The following is an 18,210-nucleotide window of genomic DNA, read 5'->3' as shown; positions in this document are numbered from 1 at the left end:
GATAGATAGATGGCAGACAGACAGACAGATAGATAGATAGATAGATAGATAGATAGATAGATAGATAGATAGATAGATAGATGACAGACAGACAGACAAATAGATTAAACCAAATTGGAAACATTACATTGCTTATGTCAAAATTGCATTTCTACAAACTTGACGTGTTTTAAACTAGATTTTAAAAAGATTATTCATTTTTATCACCTTGGACAACCGTATTTGTCAAGACACGTAAATATCATTTTATACGTTCCTCTCACCCTGCACGACACACATAATAAACTAAACGAGCAAAGCCAACATTCCGTAAATAACAGTGTACAGATTAATTCCATATGCCTTATGTGTGCTGGAATATGTTGACATATCTGACAGTATGTTTATGCCATCAGAAAAGTCAGTTGCTTAAAGTGCAAATCTTTTGTGATAAAAAAAAATATTTAGTGTTATTTCACATTATGAAAATCATTTGGAACTAAATGTTAACATTTCCTAAAGAAAAGAATAGTGGTGCTTGCATTGCAAAAGTACACGATACTAGAAGTATACTGTGGGTGGTTGCTAAGGTATTTAGAGTGTTGTTTAGTGCATTGCTTTGCAGTTGCTAGGATGGTCTGGGTGGTTGCAAGGTGGTAACAGCACAGCTCTCCCAACAAGCCACACGATTTGAGGTATAATTTATGTTTGTTGCTTAAAAATTGTGTGATAAGTTACGTGACAAAGTTAAGTACTTAGGGTTAGGGTTGTGTTCAAATCTCTCACCCAAAGTATGAGCGATAGTAATGGTGATGCTCGCCTTAGCAAACACCACTAATGATTGTATAATGATTTTGAAGTTTCGTTCTTTTCCCTGTCCTCGGCTTATAGAGACTGTCTTTCACGTGTCGAGCCCACCAACAAATCTGCACTGAAGGATCAGATATCGTGTTAACACAGCCTTTAAGAATGCAGCTATTATGACGGTTTGCAAGAACACTGGCAGTCACGGTGGTAAGAGTAACAGAGGGCCTCTCTAAAAGGTCTCAGCCACCCCTCCCAGTCTATTAGTCAAAATTACTCTTAATAACCAGAGTTACACGAGACCAACCAAATGATTACAGCAGTGTGTGGTTCACCATTATAAACACACGGCCCTGTGCAATGAAACTAACCACATAGAACAGCATTGTAAAAACACAGAAATGACAAGCATCACACTTCTTTATGATGTCATAATGAAGAAACACAGTTCTACAATGACACCACAATGCATTTCATTCTAATAATTAAAACTACACTGTAAAAAAATAAATAAAATGAAATCTACAAGAGAAATCTAACAAAATTTGGTGGGGTTTATGCTTAAAACAAGAAAACACTATTTGTCAATGGGGTAAGAAAAATATACTTGTTTTCCCTTTGAATCAAGTTTTGTTTTTCTTTCGTCACTGGCTGTAATAAAGCATGGAACAACATGAGGGTCAGTATATTTTGACAGAATTTTCATTTTTGGGCAAACTATCCCTTTAATTCAAACATTCAGTATCATATTGACTATAAGAATGACACAATTGTCTGAGCTTTAAAATATAAAAATAATAATAAAAAACAGTGTCCGCTACTGTATAAATGTTTGAATTTGTAATGGAATAAATGGACAGTGTGTCTCTACATGCTTCCTGTTGTGTTTCTTGGCTCTCATTGGCTAAAGTTAATTGCATCACTCTCTGGTTGAATCTCACCAGGAATATTTTCTTTATAAATGAGTAGACACTGCTGGTGAATTTCATGCTAGGTGAGTCGTATCTGCACTTTCTCAATAATTCAAGCACTTAAATAAAGTGTGGACCACCTTAGAAACAATGAAAACATAAACACTATGTAAACTAACTGCTAACAACCTGAGCTGACTGTTCTCCGTAGACTCAATCAACGCTCGGCCTCTGAAATTAGGCCTCGTCAGAGCAAGCAGCCTTGAAGATGTGAAACACTAAGGGGCTGTTCACACTGAATGCATAATGAAAATAACAGAATGCAGGTGACACATTTTTAAAAGTTCTATTTTTATTTCTCCTGTGAAATTTTAGGAGAAACATCTTCAACTTGATCCTTAAAAGAAACATTATAAAGGCCTCCTTTAAGTCTCTTGAGCAATACAATTTTCCTCTCAGAAAGAACTGCATGAAGTCTGTATGAAAGTTTCTATGTCTCTCGTTCTCTTAAGCGCTGAAGGAATGTGTAAACAGACAGGCAGAGGCAGCACAGCACATTTAGAAAGTTGCACAACTCAAAATGCCTCTGTATGTGTCATTTCCTGCCTGGCCACCTGCCTTCCGCTTAGAAACAGCAACATGTGGATGAGAAATAGACTTAAAAATAGAGTGTGCATTTGTCTGTAAGAAAGAGGGAGCAAACTTGCCTAAATCAGTTTTAAATTAAATACTAGACCCCAGCATCTAATATTGAAAACAGACAAGCTTTTTGTAAGATTCACCAGTGCACATTATTCCAAACCCCTCTGGCTTTTCATCCCCTCCCCTCCAACCACCTGTTATATACATGCAGAGATTACTTATTACCATCCAGTCAATTACAATGGATAAAGTCCTGGCCTAAATTTTTTCGTTATCCTGTTAACCTCGGAATTATGGTAGAAGAGTGCGAAAGTAAAATGGTTTGCGAACAGCATTTCTAGTTGACTTAAATTAGTAAATAAGTAAACAATTAAAATGGAAATGATACTCATATAAATGTGCACTAAATCATAATAAGACACTAACGATCAATAAACAGTTTACTTTTTAATAATAAAATTGAAATACAGTATCATCTGCCAAAAGACATTTTTCACAGACTGTGATGACACATTTCCGCCTTATTTAGCAGCATAAATCTAGCTATGATCCAAAACCCGGAGTGTGAAAAAGGTCTATTAATATAGTTCAGCTGTAGGCTGTTTACGGTTGCCTTAGCAACATCGGAACTTGCCGCATTAATGATACATTCATGCCATGTCAAAATAGAGTGCAACAGTGGTCGCCCACTTTTTCAACCGTTTTGGTTCCGGAAGTATTAATTTCTTCCATTGACTTTAAATAAAATGCTTCATAAATGAGTTGTGAGCCATGAACCAAACCAACAAGCTCCGAGGTGAATCACAACATCACCAACTTTGTTTTGAGGCAAAAAAGTATTTGAAAATTGGACATAAAGTCAAAGGTACACTGGTGGCCAAAAGTTTGGAATAATGTACAGATTTTGCTCTTATGGAAAGAAATTGGTACTTTTATTCACCAAAGTGGCATTCAACTGATCACAATGTATAGTCAGGACATTAATAACATGAAAAATTACTATTACAATTTGAAAACAATATTCAGAACTTCTTAAACTACTTCAAAGAGTTCTCATCAAAAAATCCTCCACGTGCAGCAATGACAGCTTTGCAGATCCTTGACATTCTAGCTGTCAGTTTGTCCAGATACTCAGGTGACATTTCACCCCACACTTCCTGTAGCACTTGCCATAGATGTGTCTTGTCGGGCACTTCCCACGCACCTTACAGTCTAACTGATCCCACAAAAGCTCAATGGGGTTAAGATCCATAACACTCTTTTCCAATTATCTGTTGTCCAATGTCTGTGTTTCTTTGCCCACTCGAACCTTTTCTTTTTGTTTTTCTGTTTCAAAAGTGTCTTTTTCTTTGCAATTCTTCCCATAAGGCCTGCACCCCTGAGTCTTCTCTTTACTGTTGTACATGAAACTGGTGTTGAGCGGGTAGAATTCAATGAAGCTGTCAGCTGAGGACATGTGAGGTGTCTATTTCTCAAACTAGAGACTCTGATGTACTTATCCTCTTGTTTAGTTGTACATATGGCCTTCCACATCTCTTTATGTCCTTGTTAGAGCCAGTTGTCCTTTGTCTTTGAAGACTGTAGTGTACACCTTTGTATGAAATCTTCAGTTTTTTGGCAATTTCAAGCATTGTATAGCCTTCATTCCTCAAAACAATGATTGACTGATGAGTTTCTAGAGAAAGCTGTTTCATTTTTGCCATTTTTGTCCTAATATTGACCTTAAGACATGCTAATCTATTACATACTGTGGCTATGTGGCAGCGGGGGCATGGTCAAGCATCTCTCCGGAGAGAGAAAAAGCGGTAAGGGCGCTTACACCTGAGCTAAATTATGTATAACACCTGTCTCTAATTTCAGTGAGCACGGGGAGAGCGGCATAAATAGAGACACACCGCAAATAGGAGCGAGAGAGCCGCCGAGATCTGGGGCTGGCCGCTCGGTCAATGGGCAGCCCGACTGATCCCACTACTGTCTGGGGAAGCCCAGCTCGCGGCTCAACAACTGCCAGCGTCGAGCCTCCTGGCCTACGGAGATCTAAAAAAACTCCTTGCTTCTTGCTCGGGTCTGTCGTGCCCAGGCTCTCTCTCTCCTATTTGCGGTGTGTCTCTATTTATGCCGCTCTCCCCGTGCTCACTGAAATTAGAGACAGGTGTTATACATAATTTAGCTCAGGTGTAAGCGCACTTACCGCTTTTTCTCTCTCCGGAGAGATGCTTGACCACGCCCCCGCTGCCACAGGCAACTCAAAAACAAACACAAAGACAATGTTAAGCTTCATTTAACGAACTAAATAGCTTTCAGCTGTGTTTGATATAATGGCAAGTGATTTTCTAGTACCAAATGATCAATTTATCATGATTACTCAAGGATAAGGTGTTGGAGTGATGGCTGCTGTCTAGATTTGATCAAAAATGACTTTTTTCAAATAGTGATGGTGCTGTTTACATCAGTAATGTCCTGACTATACTTTATGATCAGTAGAATGCCACTTTGGTGAATTAAAGTACCAATTTCCTTCCGAAACAGCACAATCTGTACTTTTGGCCACCAGTGTACAAGGCTGTGTACTTACTGTCTTTCCTAAAACTACAATCCCATGAAGCATTGCGTATTATGTCATTGAATAGAAAACGATGGGAATATATAAAACTATTGATTTTAGGTTGTTGATTATAAGTATAGAAACAATATATTTTACGTTTATTGCAAAATATCCCGATATGTACAAATGTATTAGTAGTTTAAGGGTGAAGGGAGACTGACTTAATTACGTCATTCACAGTTCGTCATTGGAGCACGCGGTAGCTCCGAGTCATGTTTCACGGGTTTCATTGGATGCGGTTCTCTGATTGGTGAAGCTTCCTCTGCTGTACTATGGGTAATGTAGTTGTTTACCATGAATTCTGCTATCAAACTTAGTGAAGGGTCACAACTTGTAACTGTTGAGGCCGCTGCCATGCTGGTTATTTTTACATGACGTCACGACTGTCAAGTTGGAGCTTTCATTGAATCATGATTTTACATAAACGTGAACACTTTTTACAAGTCGGAATCTCGTAATGACGGTAATTCCGATATGACATAAATGCACCATAGTATAGGACACGTCCACACTAATCCGTTTTCGTTTTCTACTGTGATCATTTTCCAGAGTTTGTGGTAATGGAGAGCGTTTAAGAAACTCTCCATTTTCGGTGAAGGAAAACGCCATTCTAGTGTGAATGAGAGATGTAAACATAGTGGAATTAATGCATTTTCAAATGGAAATGGCTTCGAAAACATCACAATCCAACAAAAAGTGGAAGCAATCGGAACTATAAATTTTATAGAGAGACCACCACTGAACTTTTTAGGTGTTTACTCATATAAAAATGTCGCAACCTTTCAAAGAAAAATAGCAAACTGTATTTAACATACAAAATTGTTTGAAATAAGCCATGTTTGAAAATCTTTAGCTGGTATTTTCCAAGATAAAAACACACAAAGTTAAAAAAAAAAAAAAAACTAAGAATAATAAGCTATGTCAAATGAAAAGACTCGACTCATCAGCGACGCCAGAGGGTACGATTAAACTCGTAATGAATGACGTTCACATACTGGGATAAAGTGCTACCAAAATGCAGCTGTCAGATGTGTAAATAGAGAGGAGAAGGAACGCAAGCAAAAAAAACGAGAAGTCAAGATGTGATATTGTTGATTTTGCCGCCTAGAATGTTATCTATGAATACAAGGCTTGTGGCAACAGCGGCGTGCCAAGCAGGCTGGCATCTTTAAAAAACGTACCATTGAAATGCACCAAAGTCAGGTCTACAGCGATTGTCAGACTGTCTCTAGGTGTGCTAGTGTGTGACAACACGAGATATAATAAATTGTGGTGAATGTCAAACAAGCGACTGGCACAGAAACGAGAGACACTAAAATAATTTTGCAGAGAATGTTTTTTTTTTTCATGAGGGTGAGTTAAATAGGAAGTGATAAATCTACCTATAACAATGATTTTGACATTTTTTTTTACAAGAAAACGAGATCAAACTTTGATGCTGGATTGACAAAGCCTTGCCTGAAAATTGAACACTAATTAAAAAAATTTTTTTGAAAGTTGAAAGGTTGAAGATAAATAGAGTAGAAAGAAGTATTTTGGCTTCGTCAAGCCAACATAATAAGAGTAGTACCTGCCCGTGGAATACCAGGGTGTTTATATGTGGTTGCAATTTATTTAGAACCCACCCTCTCCTAAGCAACCAAATTGGCCTGGTTGCTAGGGAGAGTAGAGTCACATGGGGTAACCTCCTCGTGGTCATGATTAGTGGTTCTCGCTCTCAATGGGGCATGTGTTAAATTGTTCGTGGATCGCGGAGAGTAGCATGAGCCTCCACATGCTGTGAGTCTCCGCGGTGTCATGCACAACGAGCCATGTGATAAGATGCGCGGATTGAGTGTCTCGAAAGTGGAGGCAACTGAGACTTGTCCTCCACCACCCGGATTGAGGTGAGTAACCACGCCAACACGAGGACCTACTAAGTAGTGGGAATTGGGCATTCCAAATTGGGATAAAAGGGGATAAAAAATAAAAATAAAAAAGAACCCACCCTGAAGCCTCTATGATATTCTGGTCACTAGATATGACTCGGGTCCCTCGTTCAGTGTAAGTCTATGGGATTTTTTTTGCCATTTTTTTCTTCCACCAGGCAAAGTGTCTGCAAAATCATAAGTAGAAATGTAACCGAACACCTCACCTCAATAAAGCCACACAATTTGTGGTAGCATTTTATGTCCATAGCGCAAATGATAATTAGGGTTAGAGATCTAATTTACAGTGCCACTACATTTTGTGCTCATCTGATACATTTGCATTATGCAAATTGTGTCATGAGTACAGTACGTGCAGACTGTCTACTTGTAGCCCAGTTTTTCTAGACACGTGGACAGTACGCGTCTGTGATTGTCTGTGAACGTTTCTGTAAAAGCTCACGATAAAAAGAGTACTTTGAAAAAAAACCTCGGAAATACTGAAGTATTAGCTAGCGTTAAGAATAATACTAAGGCTTGCATTGGTAAACAACAGTAATACCACTAAAGGTTTTTGTTTTGCTTTAATGTTTGCTGTCAGACCATGAACCTTTGAGTAATTTCATCACCGATTGCAAATGACAAGTTTGCATAAAATGTAAACATCTGTCAGTCAGCGCTAAAGGTTGATGGAATCGGATCCAATTTTATTAGATTAGTCCGCCACAAAAGGTTGTCTTTTGAAGACCTTTAGCTGTAATGTCAGACTGCAACAGACTTTAATATAAACACATACTATAGAAAGTCAAGCACCGTATGTTATTTGTTTCATTCCGTGCCACATGAAAGTAATTCATGGCAGCTTGTGTGTATCTACGGGTCCAGGGGCCCAGTGTGAAAATGTAAATTTGGCAGCGTCTTCTAACAGTTCATGGTTTTTTTTTTTTTAGGTAGTGAGAGCAACTGAGAATTTCAAGTTGAGAGTGTTTTGGAACAGCAAGGATTGCACACAACTCGGCTGCCGCTTGCAAAATCCAGACATCAGCGCAGATGAAGTGGCTTTTTCAAAATTGAAAGACAACTGGAGATTTCTGTCAGATCAGGTTCCTCCAAGAGAGAGAGAGAGAGAGGCCTGTTTCTCTTTTACATGACATGTCTCTGTTCAATGTATCGGCTAAAACAAAGCTTCAAGTTTCTTTTCTGTCTGAGAATGTTGCAATGGTTCTCATAAATCTTGTTGATCGCTTCATGCCTTCACAATAATTGATAAAACATTCGGATTTTGTTTTTTCATTGTCTGAAAATGTATCCGCCTAACTTCATTTTTAATGCAAGATCTGATGCTTGGTAGTACATGGTTGTATTCGGAATAGCATACTAAGTATGCTTACTGTGCATAGTGTGTGAATTTTAAGAATGCATGAAATATCTGGATGCTCACTGCACTTTATGTATCCCTTAATGTAGTGTGCTTGATTTGACGTTTGAGTGGAATACTGGATTAATGAATAATGCACAGTGTATATACATTGTACTGTATACTATGCATGCTATTACTTAAAAAAATAGCATGTGAAACAATACGCACTGTTCTATCATAAATGTTTTAAACAGCAGTATGCTACATTGTTGTTGCATACCATCTCTACTTGGCATGTTTAATGCAGTGTTGTTCAGTTATCACCTTACTACATACTTGCTATACATACTACATACTGCAAAGATTGTAAGAGAAGTATGTTAGAGTGCTATTACAAACATATAAACCAGAAGCAATGTCAACCATTTTTAACATCATGACTCTTGAGTATTTGATTTGACTATTAAAACATACAACATTTTTACACACAGAATGGATTAAGAATGCAAAATAAAGATTTTGAGTGGACACCACTTGCTGAATTAAGCATGCAATATAATATGGGCATATGACAACAACATAGCATACTATAGTTTGAAAGTTTCACATACTATTAAAAGAACAGACAGTATTCGGTGTATAATGCACAATATGCATTATTCTAGTATTCCATTCTGTATCTTGTTAGATACTCGACATGAGTGCCAGCCCTCAAGTCAGAGCCCAGGGTCAAAGGTCAAGGGGCTGGCACGAGCGCTTACTCTTAAGTGCATGTTGATGGACAGACACAAGAGGCCAATACAGTAAACATTTTCACAAGTCAAGTGGCCTTGACAGCACATGTTTGTATTTGCCACTCATGCCCGTTGCTGCTCAAAGGGCGCCTTTGTGCATTGAAGCGTGCTGAATCTGTGTTTTAAAACAGTACCCTGACACAATCTATGCATCAATTCATGCATCAGGCCACACAACTCGTCCCACCACTTGGCTAGCTGAAGAGGAGTAATGCCAACAATGGCAGCACGATGCTGGACAGCTTTATTCATCTCTCGCTGTTGATTTATTTGGACGCTCTTTGCACGTGCTAATCACATGATGCGTGATATTTCGGGTGGGGGTACTTACTTCGCGGTTCGCGTGGTCCGTCCACGGTGACCTTTATGGCGCGGTGGTAAGTCGCCACTTGGGGTGGATTCGTGAATACTGTGATTGTCAGCATGAAGCTCTTTCCTGCAAAACACAAAAGGTTCAAAGCCATTTAATGCGCTGGACAATGTGTCGCATTCATTGCGCAGCAGTCATTTGCATTTCTTTGCTTGTGGCGATTGTGATGACTGTGGGATTTGTAACTGCGAGGAACTCAAGCAATTGAAAAGGCACTGCCGCAAGTAATTTTACCTACTCATAAATCTAAAACTGCCATTATAAAAAAACCTATTAGATATTACTGAGGGAACCCATGGCTCTAAAAAGCTAATTGTCTTGTAGGTTATTTGACTACAGCCTGAAAAGCTCTAGAGTCATGCATTTTAAGTGTAAGAACCACATATTTTAGGTTTATTGCAAAATATCCACATACATATAAATAGATGAGTTTGAGAGTGTAAATTGACATGATTATGTCATTCGCAATGTTTCATGGAAGTGGTCACTGCGAAGTTCATTTGCCACCAATTTTTGCTGCCATAGTAGCAGCGACTTCTCTGATTGGTGGATATCTTTTCAGGATTATGGTGAGTGTTATTGTTCACCAGGAATTATGGTATCAAATAAAAAAAAATTAAAAATTGAAATGAAATCGCTCTGACTTCTTCTGACGAACACTTAACAATATTGGAGATCATGATAGGTCTGATTTCAAAGGTTTATACGTTATATTTATTCTATCTATTTATCTAGTAAGAAAATTATTATATTTTTACTTCAGGAATTTGACTGCAGCAAAAAATGCAGAACTCTGCTAACTCTAGTGCTAATATTTACTAGCATGTTCATATGCTAAGTCTGTAGCATTTCGATTGAAAAAAAGTGCAGCTGAGAATATAGTCCAGGCCACAATGCCGTTAATAGTCGTTACTTTTTCTGAACGTGTGAAAATAAAACGTTGGGGTGTGAAGGTGTGTCATGTGTTCAGTTATCTGGAACCTTGCGTGACCTTTTTTACACTATGCAACTTTTTTATTTTTCAGAAATCATAATAGTGCTTAAAAAACGTAGGGTTGCAATGTCCGTAACTTTAATATCAGATATTGATCAACATGCTTTGCTAAAAGTATAGGAACAGCCATGTTGCAAACATGCTAAAGAGGTAGCACTTTCTGACAGTAGCACACAGGAAATACTGAGATACTTCTAATGAGGCAAACTCAGCAGTGTAATGTGCAAAGTATGCTGTGAAGTCAAGCATGACACATTCTCTGAGCTGCGATCTGTTAGTTAGACAGGAAGAAGTGGGTGGAAAAGGGCTGACACAATTCAGCAGGCAGCTACATTTGGCTTAGCTTGCTTAGCTAATGTATGAAGGAGCATCTCTTCCCTACTGTTGGGTTGAAAAAGTTAACTCTTGTTATTGGGAGTGCCCTCTAAATAACTAATATAGGTTCCTCAAAACAGCATGCTACATTTGCTATCCTTTGCTAACACGGACCCTTTTTAAAGCCTACTTCTGCCTTATTTAGAAGTGCAAATCTAGCAAACTTTTTTTACATTCTTAATATTTTGATAACTTTGTGTAAATGTATATAATTTTCCTTTGTGGTATATCATCCTGGCATTAATTAAAAACAAACTAGTCAGCACTTTTATGATGGGGTTTTAAATACAGCTGGTGAGGGACTGTGAGTGTCTGTAAATTTGGCATCTTTCTCTATTTTTTCCCTCATTTTCGTGGAAAAATAATAGTGGATTTTTTTATTTAGCTGTTGTAGTGAATAGGAATGCAAAACATATATTAACTGTGGTCGTCCTTTTAACCCGCTATAGTTTACTTCCACATTCCTAAACCGCAAATGTGAAAAGGAGTTTAACAGATTATGACTTGAAATAATCTGCTCAAAAAACATTGATAAAACAACAGATACAATTAATATGGGTAATTCTCACAAAGCCTGTCAAGAAAATGTCCTGGTCCTATTTTATTCCAAAATCTAAAGAAACAAATAAGAAATTATATTTTGCATATGCACATTATATATATATATATATGCAGTATATACACTACAGGTCAAAAGTTTTGAAACACTTGACCGAAATGTTTCTCATGATCTTAAAAATCTTTTGATCTGAAGGCGTATGCTTAAATGTTTGAAATTATTTTTGTAGACAAAAATATAATTGTGTCACCATGTTAATTTATTTCATTATAAATCTAAAATTTAACTAAAAAAAAAATAAGTTTTTGAAATGGATGACTTGGATCAAATAATAAAGAAAAGCAGCCAATAAGTGCCCAACATAGATGGGAACTCCTTCAATACTGTTTAAAAAGCATCCCAGAGTGATACCTCAAGAAGCTGGTTGAGAAAATGTCAAGAGTACATGTCTGCAAATTCTAGGCAAAGGGTGACTACTTTGAAGATGCTCAAATATAACACAGTTTTGATTTATTTTGGATTTTGTTTAGTCACAACATAATTCCCACAGTTCCACTTATGTTATTCCATAGTTTTAATGACTTTACTATTATTCTAAAATGTGAAAAAAAAAAAAAAGAAAAGAAAAAAAAATATTATAATAAAGAATGAGTAAGTGTTTCAAAACTTTTGACTGGTAGTGTAGATGTGCTATGCGCATATGCAAAATATAATTTCTTATACACAGCATCATTTTCACTGAAAACAATGGGAAGAGTAAAAGTTAATGAGAATTGCAGTAATGAGAATTTGGGGGTAAAATGTCTTTATGTGTCCTGAAAATAATGTCACAGTGGAAAAAATCTCAGTGGTCCTAAATGTAGGCTTCATTTTCTTTATACAAAACAGAATTTCAGATTTTATATGAATGGGGTTAAATATGACCAGGACATTTTCTTGACAGGTTTTGTGAGAATCACCCATGTAATTAAACATAATAATAAATATTTTATTTTATTAGTGGTGTTTGCTAAGGCCAACCAGTCCCTTTTTTTGAACCAAGTACCTTACCCTACTGGAAGTATAAAAGTTTGTCGCTTTATTTGTCCCGCACAAATTATGGACATACGAACAGGAATGATACGTCGGACCAAAAAAAAAAAAAAAAAAAGAACACCCTGGCAACCACATAGCAACTCCCTGACAACCACACATAAACACCTTAGCATTGTAGCAGCGAGTTGAAAGCACCACTCGCATTTTCTTTAGAAACAATAAAATCTAGTTTACCATTACCATTGCTACCATTAATTTAACATATAATGAATAACATTTCCCATATACATTACATGCATTCTTTAGAACTGCCACATTCTTGCTTTACTGACATTCTTGTAAATGTTATGCAATCAAGTCCTCACTGTCTTGCTAAAATCATTATTCTTTTTCTCTCCCACAGGAATTCAACTTTAAGCCCCAAAAGCACGTCTGAGTCTAGCCAACAGTCCCACCCAAGCCCTTCCCTGTGAGCTGATACCAAACACACACCAGAGCCCTGCCCAGGCTCTAAGTCTAACCACTCCAATAACCCTGGCATCTGCCTTCTATTCTAACGGTTGGTGTCCAGCAACTAAAAATACCTTGACTGCTTACAATGCTGGCTCATTCAGTGGGGTTTTCTATTTGAAATGGTTTCCTAAACAGTATAATAAGGAAAAGACTACATGTGACATGCATAAACTTCATCAAGACCTTGCCAAACATCTGGTTGGATACCAGCACATCCGCATATTCAAATCCATTCATAAATATACCAGCACAACACATACAGTGGGGTCCAAAAGTCTGAGACCGCAAGTGAAAATGCTTCTATTTTGCATAGTTTTCCAAATACAAAAATGTTCTTTTCAAACTTTATTATCATGAAGATCATGTTATCCAGCATGACTTGAAAATGTTCCTTAGAAACATCGAAGTGTCACAAATTTGCTTACATGTGATTTTGAGCGATATAAACTGTAGAATCATAAATATTTATTTTTCATTTTATGTTTCAAATCTTAAAACATTCTTTTTTTCTTTCTTTCAAGTTTCAATAACAAGCTCCTAGATTTTCAATGTGGTTTCAGACTTTTGGGCTCTGCTGTATAAAACAGAAATCTGTTTCTGAAATGAAATGTTAAATACATTATGTATTGGCTCAGGAAATGGTATCGCTTATGGTAATGCAAGGAGCGCTGTTTTGTCAGATCTGTAATTTGTTTGATTGTGGTCGATCTTATTTTAATCTTCCTCATCGCACGTCGTATCGTTTTCCATATTTAATTTCCTTATGCTTTGCTATCTCCGCCCGGACTTCCTCTGTGAGATCTCATGTTATAGATAGAAGAAACTTAAACCTGAGAAGATGTGTGTCTCAATGCGGGCCAAAGCCCTGTTCACTGTGACAGCTGTGAGGAGATAACGCGGATGTGCACCACACACACACAACGTTAGCGTGTTGTAGGGGTGTGTAAGGACATGCAATGGTGCAGGAATGCGCTGAGACCAGTCATTGGCCGAGAAACTGCTTTTTGCATGTCCATATCCATTCGGACACATTACGGATGCATCAGGTTTCCTCACTGCACACACATATGTCAATGTTTTTACCACCACAGATCTCTAAAGTAATGATACAGGCCGATTAAAGATCCGATACCAAAACCTGGCTGTTTTGAAATTATTGGCATCTGAATTCACTAAACAGTTGCATCACTTTTGAACACTGTATTTGAGCGCAAAAACCTGTGCCAGCGCTAAAATAACACTGTGTCTTGAGTTTTTAAATTAAGTCATTGTCATTCTTTTCAGCACAAACACGCTTCCATTCTGTGTAATAAGGCTCATTATAGATTGTGTTTTATTCACAAAACTCTGTGCTATTTGCCCGGCACAATAGACATTGAGCTATTACCGCCCGAGGAAAGCAGGCGGTAAACTGAAGTTTATTTTAAAAGGATGTTTGTGTACATTTTCTATCGATCATGGCAGCAATATTTCATCAAATAATGATCAAAAGATGGAGAAGAAATGTGTAACCTGCCATATATCCAGATGTGCAGTGTAGTCAAGCGCACTTTAGGCATGTTAAATATGCTGTTCAAGTGTATTCTCCGATATATTGCTCAGAACCGATCCGCACGATGGAAATTACACTGTGCAAATTGCGTTTAGCACAGATTGGTGTGTTGTGTTCATTTTTGTTTTTTTATGAAATTGAAAAACTAAATACAAATTATGCTTTGAATGTTGTTTTTTCATTTAAAAAGATATAGGTAAAAATTTGAAAATTACTTGTTTTTTTATTATTATTTGTTTTGTTTAAAAACAGGAATATAAAAAATCAGCTCGATTTTTCATGTTTATTGCTCATGGATATCAAATGATTATACAGCTTGAATATTTGATTTGCAAGTGTGGGTGGACCTAAAACGGGATTGGTCAACCTGCTCTGTCATCTCTTCATGTCCATCAGAATAAGAGTTCAATGGATTAGTCTCATTTTAAAAACATTAACATTAATTCCAGTTGTTGCATATTTATTCCGACCATGCTATCGCTCGTTAAGGAACCAGACAAAGGTTTACCTGACAGCCCACCAACTGAACGCAGCAACAGCTCGCTTTAATGATGCCATAACTCTGTTTTATTTATTTATTTATTTATTTTGTTATCCCCTTTTCTCCCAATTTGGAATGCCCAATTCCCACTACTTAGTAGGTCCTCGTGGTGGCGCGGTTACTCACCTCAATCCGGGTGGCGGAGGACAAGTCTCAGTTGCCTCTGCTTCTGAGACCGTCAATCCGTGCATCTTATCACATGGCTCCTTGTGCATGACACCGCAGAGACTCAAAGCATGTGGAGGCTCATGCTACTCTCCGCGATCCACGCACAACTTACCACACGCCTCATTGAGAGGGAGAACCACTAATCGCGACCACGAGGAGGTTACCCCATGTGACTCTACCCTCCCTAGCAACCAGGCCAATTTGGTTGCTTAGGAGACCTGGCTGGAGTCACTCAGCACACCCTGGATTCGACCTCGCGACTCCAGGGGTGGTAGTCAGCGTCAATACTCGCTGAGCTACCCAGGTCCCAAACTCTGGTTTTAAGGCAGAGTTTGAATTATTATGATTGGAACTAATAATTTAAATGAAGGAACACAACGTACACTGACTAAAAGTACGTGTTTATTTAATAAATTTTTTAGCAATCCTGTGTACATCTTCTTAGCTGTCATTAAAGTTAAAGTGTGTCATTCTTGCGCTACTAACATCACCAAATGGATTCACAAAAATATTGACTGTTTTCAAACAGGTTTCCCGAACACTCCTCCCATCTTCTATAGGTCAACAAACAAATAGCCCCGCCCCAAACTCACACCGTTGGTTGAGCCTGTGTTGTTACAGTAAGCTGGGCTGGTGGGAATGCTTAAAGAAACAGCAATGTTTTGAAAGTATTACAGAGCAACACTGTATTCACATCAGGAAATCAACCTATGAATGGCTTACTTAGTTGTCTTTGCATATTAAGTTGGAATAAGAGAAAGTATTTTAAGCAAAATAATGCAAATCTCCTTTAAATTGAATTATGTGTATATCGATATTATATCGGCCATCCAGCTTTCTAGATGTAAATTTCCTGTAGCTCAACTGATAGAGCACAGCATCAACAACAACAACAAGGTTGTGGGTTCAATTCCCACAGAAGCAAACATACTGATAAAATGGAATGCATTGGAAGTCATTTTGGATGAAAGTGGCGGGCAAATGTGTTATGTAAATATGAGCATCAGCCATTGAAATGGTCAACCATTACTCTAAAGTGCCACTTCCCCAAACGCCTGGAGATCGTTCACTCTTGCACGGCTTCTTAAAAGTGTTTTAAACCACGTTTGAGTCTGTAGTTCACGGGCGCCATGCATGGGAAACCCTGCTGCACACGTATGTGCTTTACTTTAAGTGCCTGCGCAGATTAAGAGGGCAAGTCTAGACTGCACGCTCGAGCATATGCAGCCTGCAGCACCAGACACACAGAGCTCCTCTGATCTCGCTGCGTATCCCCATTCTCTTCAAAGGCCTGCGTGCTGAATGGCTTCTTCCGACAGGATCACAAGAGCTGGATTTCATCTTTGACAATAATTGCAACCATATCAAAAGCAGCATTCATCTACACATCACCAGTCTGGGAACACTTTGAGCCCACATTCACAACTTAAAGATTTTTGTTGGGTGTGTAGGGTGTGTGAAACATCACAATATTACATGGTAATAGTTATGAATTCACTGGGTGAAAATACTGTCCCATTTTGCAAAAGTTGCATGCCGCTATAAGTTGTTTTTAAACTTTGGCAACACTTAAAATGAGTTATTGTTTAGAACACACCCTTTTTCTTTATTCTCAACATGGAAGCACTAACATTTCTGGACGTTTGTAAAAAAATAACAATACTGCCATTCCTCTGTGATACTGTTCCAGTTTTAGTGCATTTTCTATAAGCACAGAATCTTGAAAAATATCCTGATGTGAAATGTGCAATGTGTGATTTGCATTATTTGTAAATTTGCTATTTTAAATGTTACACATTAAGCAATCTAATTTGATTTACAGTAAATTGGGATCACACACCACATGCAGAAATTTAATTTCCAACATGTAATTTACTGTAAACAAAATGTCTTATGTGGTTTGACCCTTTGTGTGTGTGTGTGTGTGTGTGTGTGTGTGTGTGTGTGTGTGTGTGTGTGATTCAGCCAAAGCAAACCATGTGGTAAATAAATACAATTAAAGTAAAAGCACAAACCTCGTCCGCTCCTGCCAACAAATCTCAGGTCGTTGAAACGTGCCACCTGATTCTTCATGACAGCGGAAGCGTTGCGGAGTTCTGCCGAATAGTTCTCATCATTTCCTGCCATCACTGTTACCACGGTGCCATCAGGAACATCTCCCAGAGCTACAACCTGAACAGGACAAGAACACACTGCAGTTCTGTCTCGCTATAATTTACTTTTCACTTCACAGAAGTTCAACTTTTTCTTTTTGTTTCTAAATATACTGTCTCAGTGCTGATGTAAACAGGCCTGTATTTCTTTTATAGGTGATATTATGAATCAAGACCACTGCTGACATCAGAAAGATACACAGTAAGTTGATTCAACTGCAAATGTCTCAATAAACAAAGGCCAGACCATTTCTAATATCGACCTTTGTAGTTATGTGGGCCGTGTGTAGAAGATTTCACTGACTATTAATGGTCACACTATCAATACTTGAACAATACTGTTGATTCAGCGCAAAACAATAAGCCTGTAATCACAGACACAGATTTATTCAACAGACTGAAATGCCTGAAATTTCCTTATTTGTTGATATTAACTTCATGTGACATTATATGCCTATTTATTGTCTTTTAATGAGACGTTAATGATCATTTAAAAAAATAAAATAAAAATAAAATACAATTACTTAATGCCAAAAAAAGTAAAATAAAAATAAAATACAATTACTTAATGCCAAAAAAAGTGGTAATATATATATATATATATATATATATATATATATATATATATATATATATATATATATATATATATATATATATTACCACTTTTTTTGGCATTAAGTAATTGTATTTTATTTTTATTTTATTTTTTTAAATGACATATATATTTTTTTAAATATATATGTGTATATATATATATATATATATATATATATATATATATATATATTTAAAAAAACTAGATTTTTTAAACTAATGGACTATATATTGTCATTATGTAGCTACTTATTCAGCACTGTATCAATGCAATAGTGCAATGTAAAATTGCAATATTTTGTAAAAAAAAAAAAAAAAAAACAAAAAAAAACATAGAAATTAATAAGATCG

General features: G+C 37.2%; 2 protein-coding genes across 6 annotated transcripts in view; one reads left to right on the top strand and one right to left on the bottom strand.

Moving 5' to 3' along the window:
* runx2a (RUNX family transcription factor 2a) overlaps nucleotides 1-18,210 on the bottom strand; it is a 90,038-nt gene that overhangs the window by 29,736 nt on the left and 42,092 nt on the right. For all 4 annotated transcript variants that reach the window (XR_007892155.1, XM_051645911.1, XM_051645912.1 and 1 more), the window contains 2 exons: nucleotides 17,125-17,281; nucleotides 9,334-9,438 (listed from right to left, as the gene is read on the bottom strand). Coding sequence is in view for 3 of the 4 variants with exons in the window: in XM_051645911.1 (XP_051501871.1) it covers nucleotides 9,334-9,438; nucleotides 17,125-17,281 (262 nt within the window). In the remaining variant the exon portion in view is untranslated. The remainder of the gene's footprint in view (nucleotides 1-9,333; nucleotides 9,439-17,124; nucleotides 17,282-18,210) is intronic.
* The window catches only part of LOC127410724 (transcription initiation protein SPT3 homolog), a 160,484-nt gene continuing 159,561 nt past the window's right edge, over nucleotides 17,288-18,210 (top strand). For both annotated transcript variants that reach the window (XM_051645927.1, XM_051645924.1), the window contains exon 1: nucleotides 17,288-17,464. The gene's annotated coding sequence lies outside the window, so the exon portion shown is untranslated. The remainder of the gene's footprint in view (nucleotides 17,465-18,210) is intronic.

This window comes from Myxocyprinus asiaticus, chromosome 20, assembly GCF_019703515.2.
Source record: "Myxocyprinus asiaticus isolate MX2 ecotype Aquarium Trade chromosome 20, UBuf_Myxa_2, whole genome shotgun sequence".
Classification (NCBI taxonomy): domain Eukaryota; kingdom Metazoa; phylum Chordata; class Actinopteri; order Cypriniformes; family Catostomidae; genus Myxocyprinus; species Myxocyprinus asiaticus.
The sequence above is the reverse complement of the archived record's forward strand: the minus strand, read 5'-3'. Positions and strand labels throughout refer to the sequence as shown.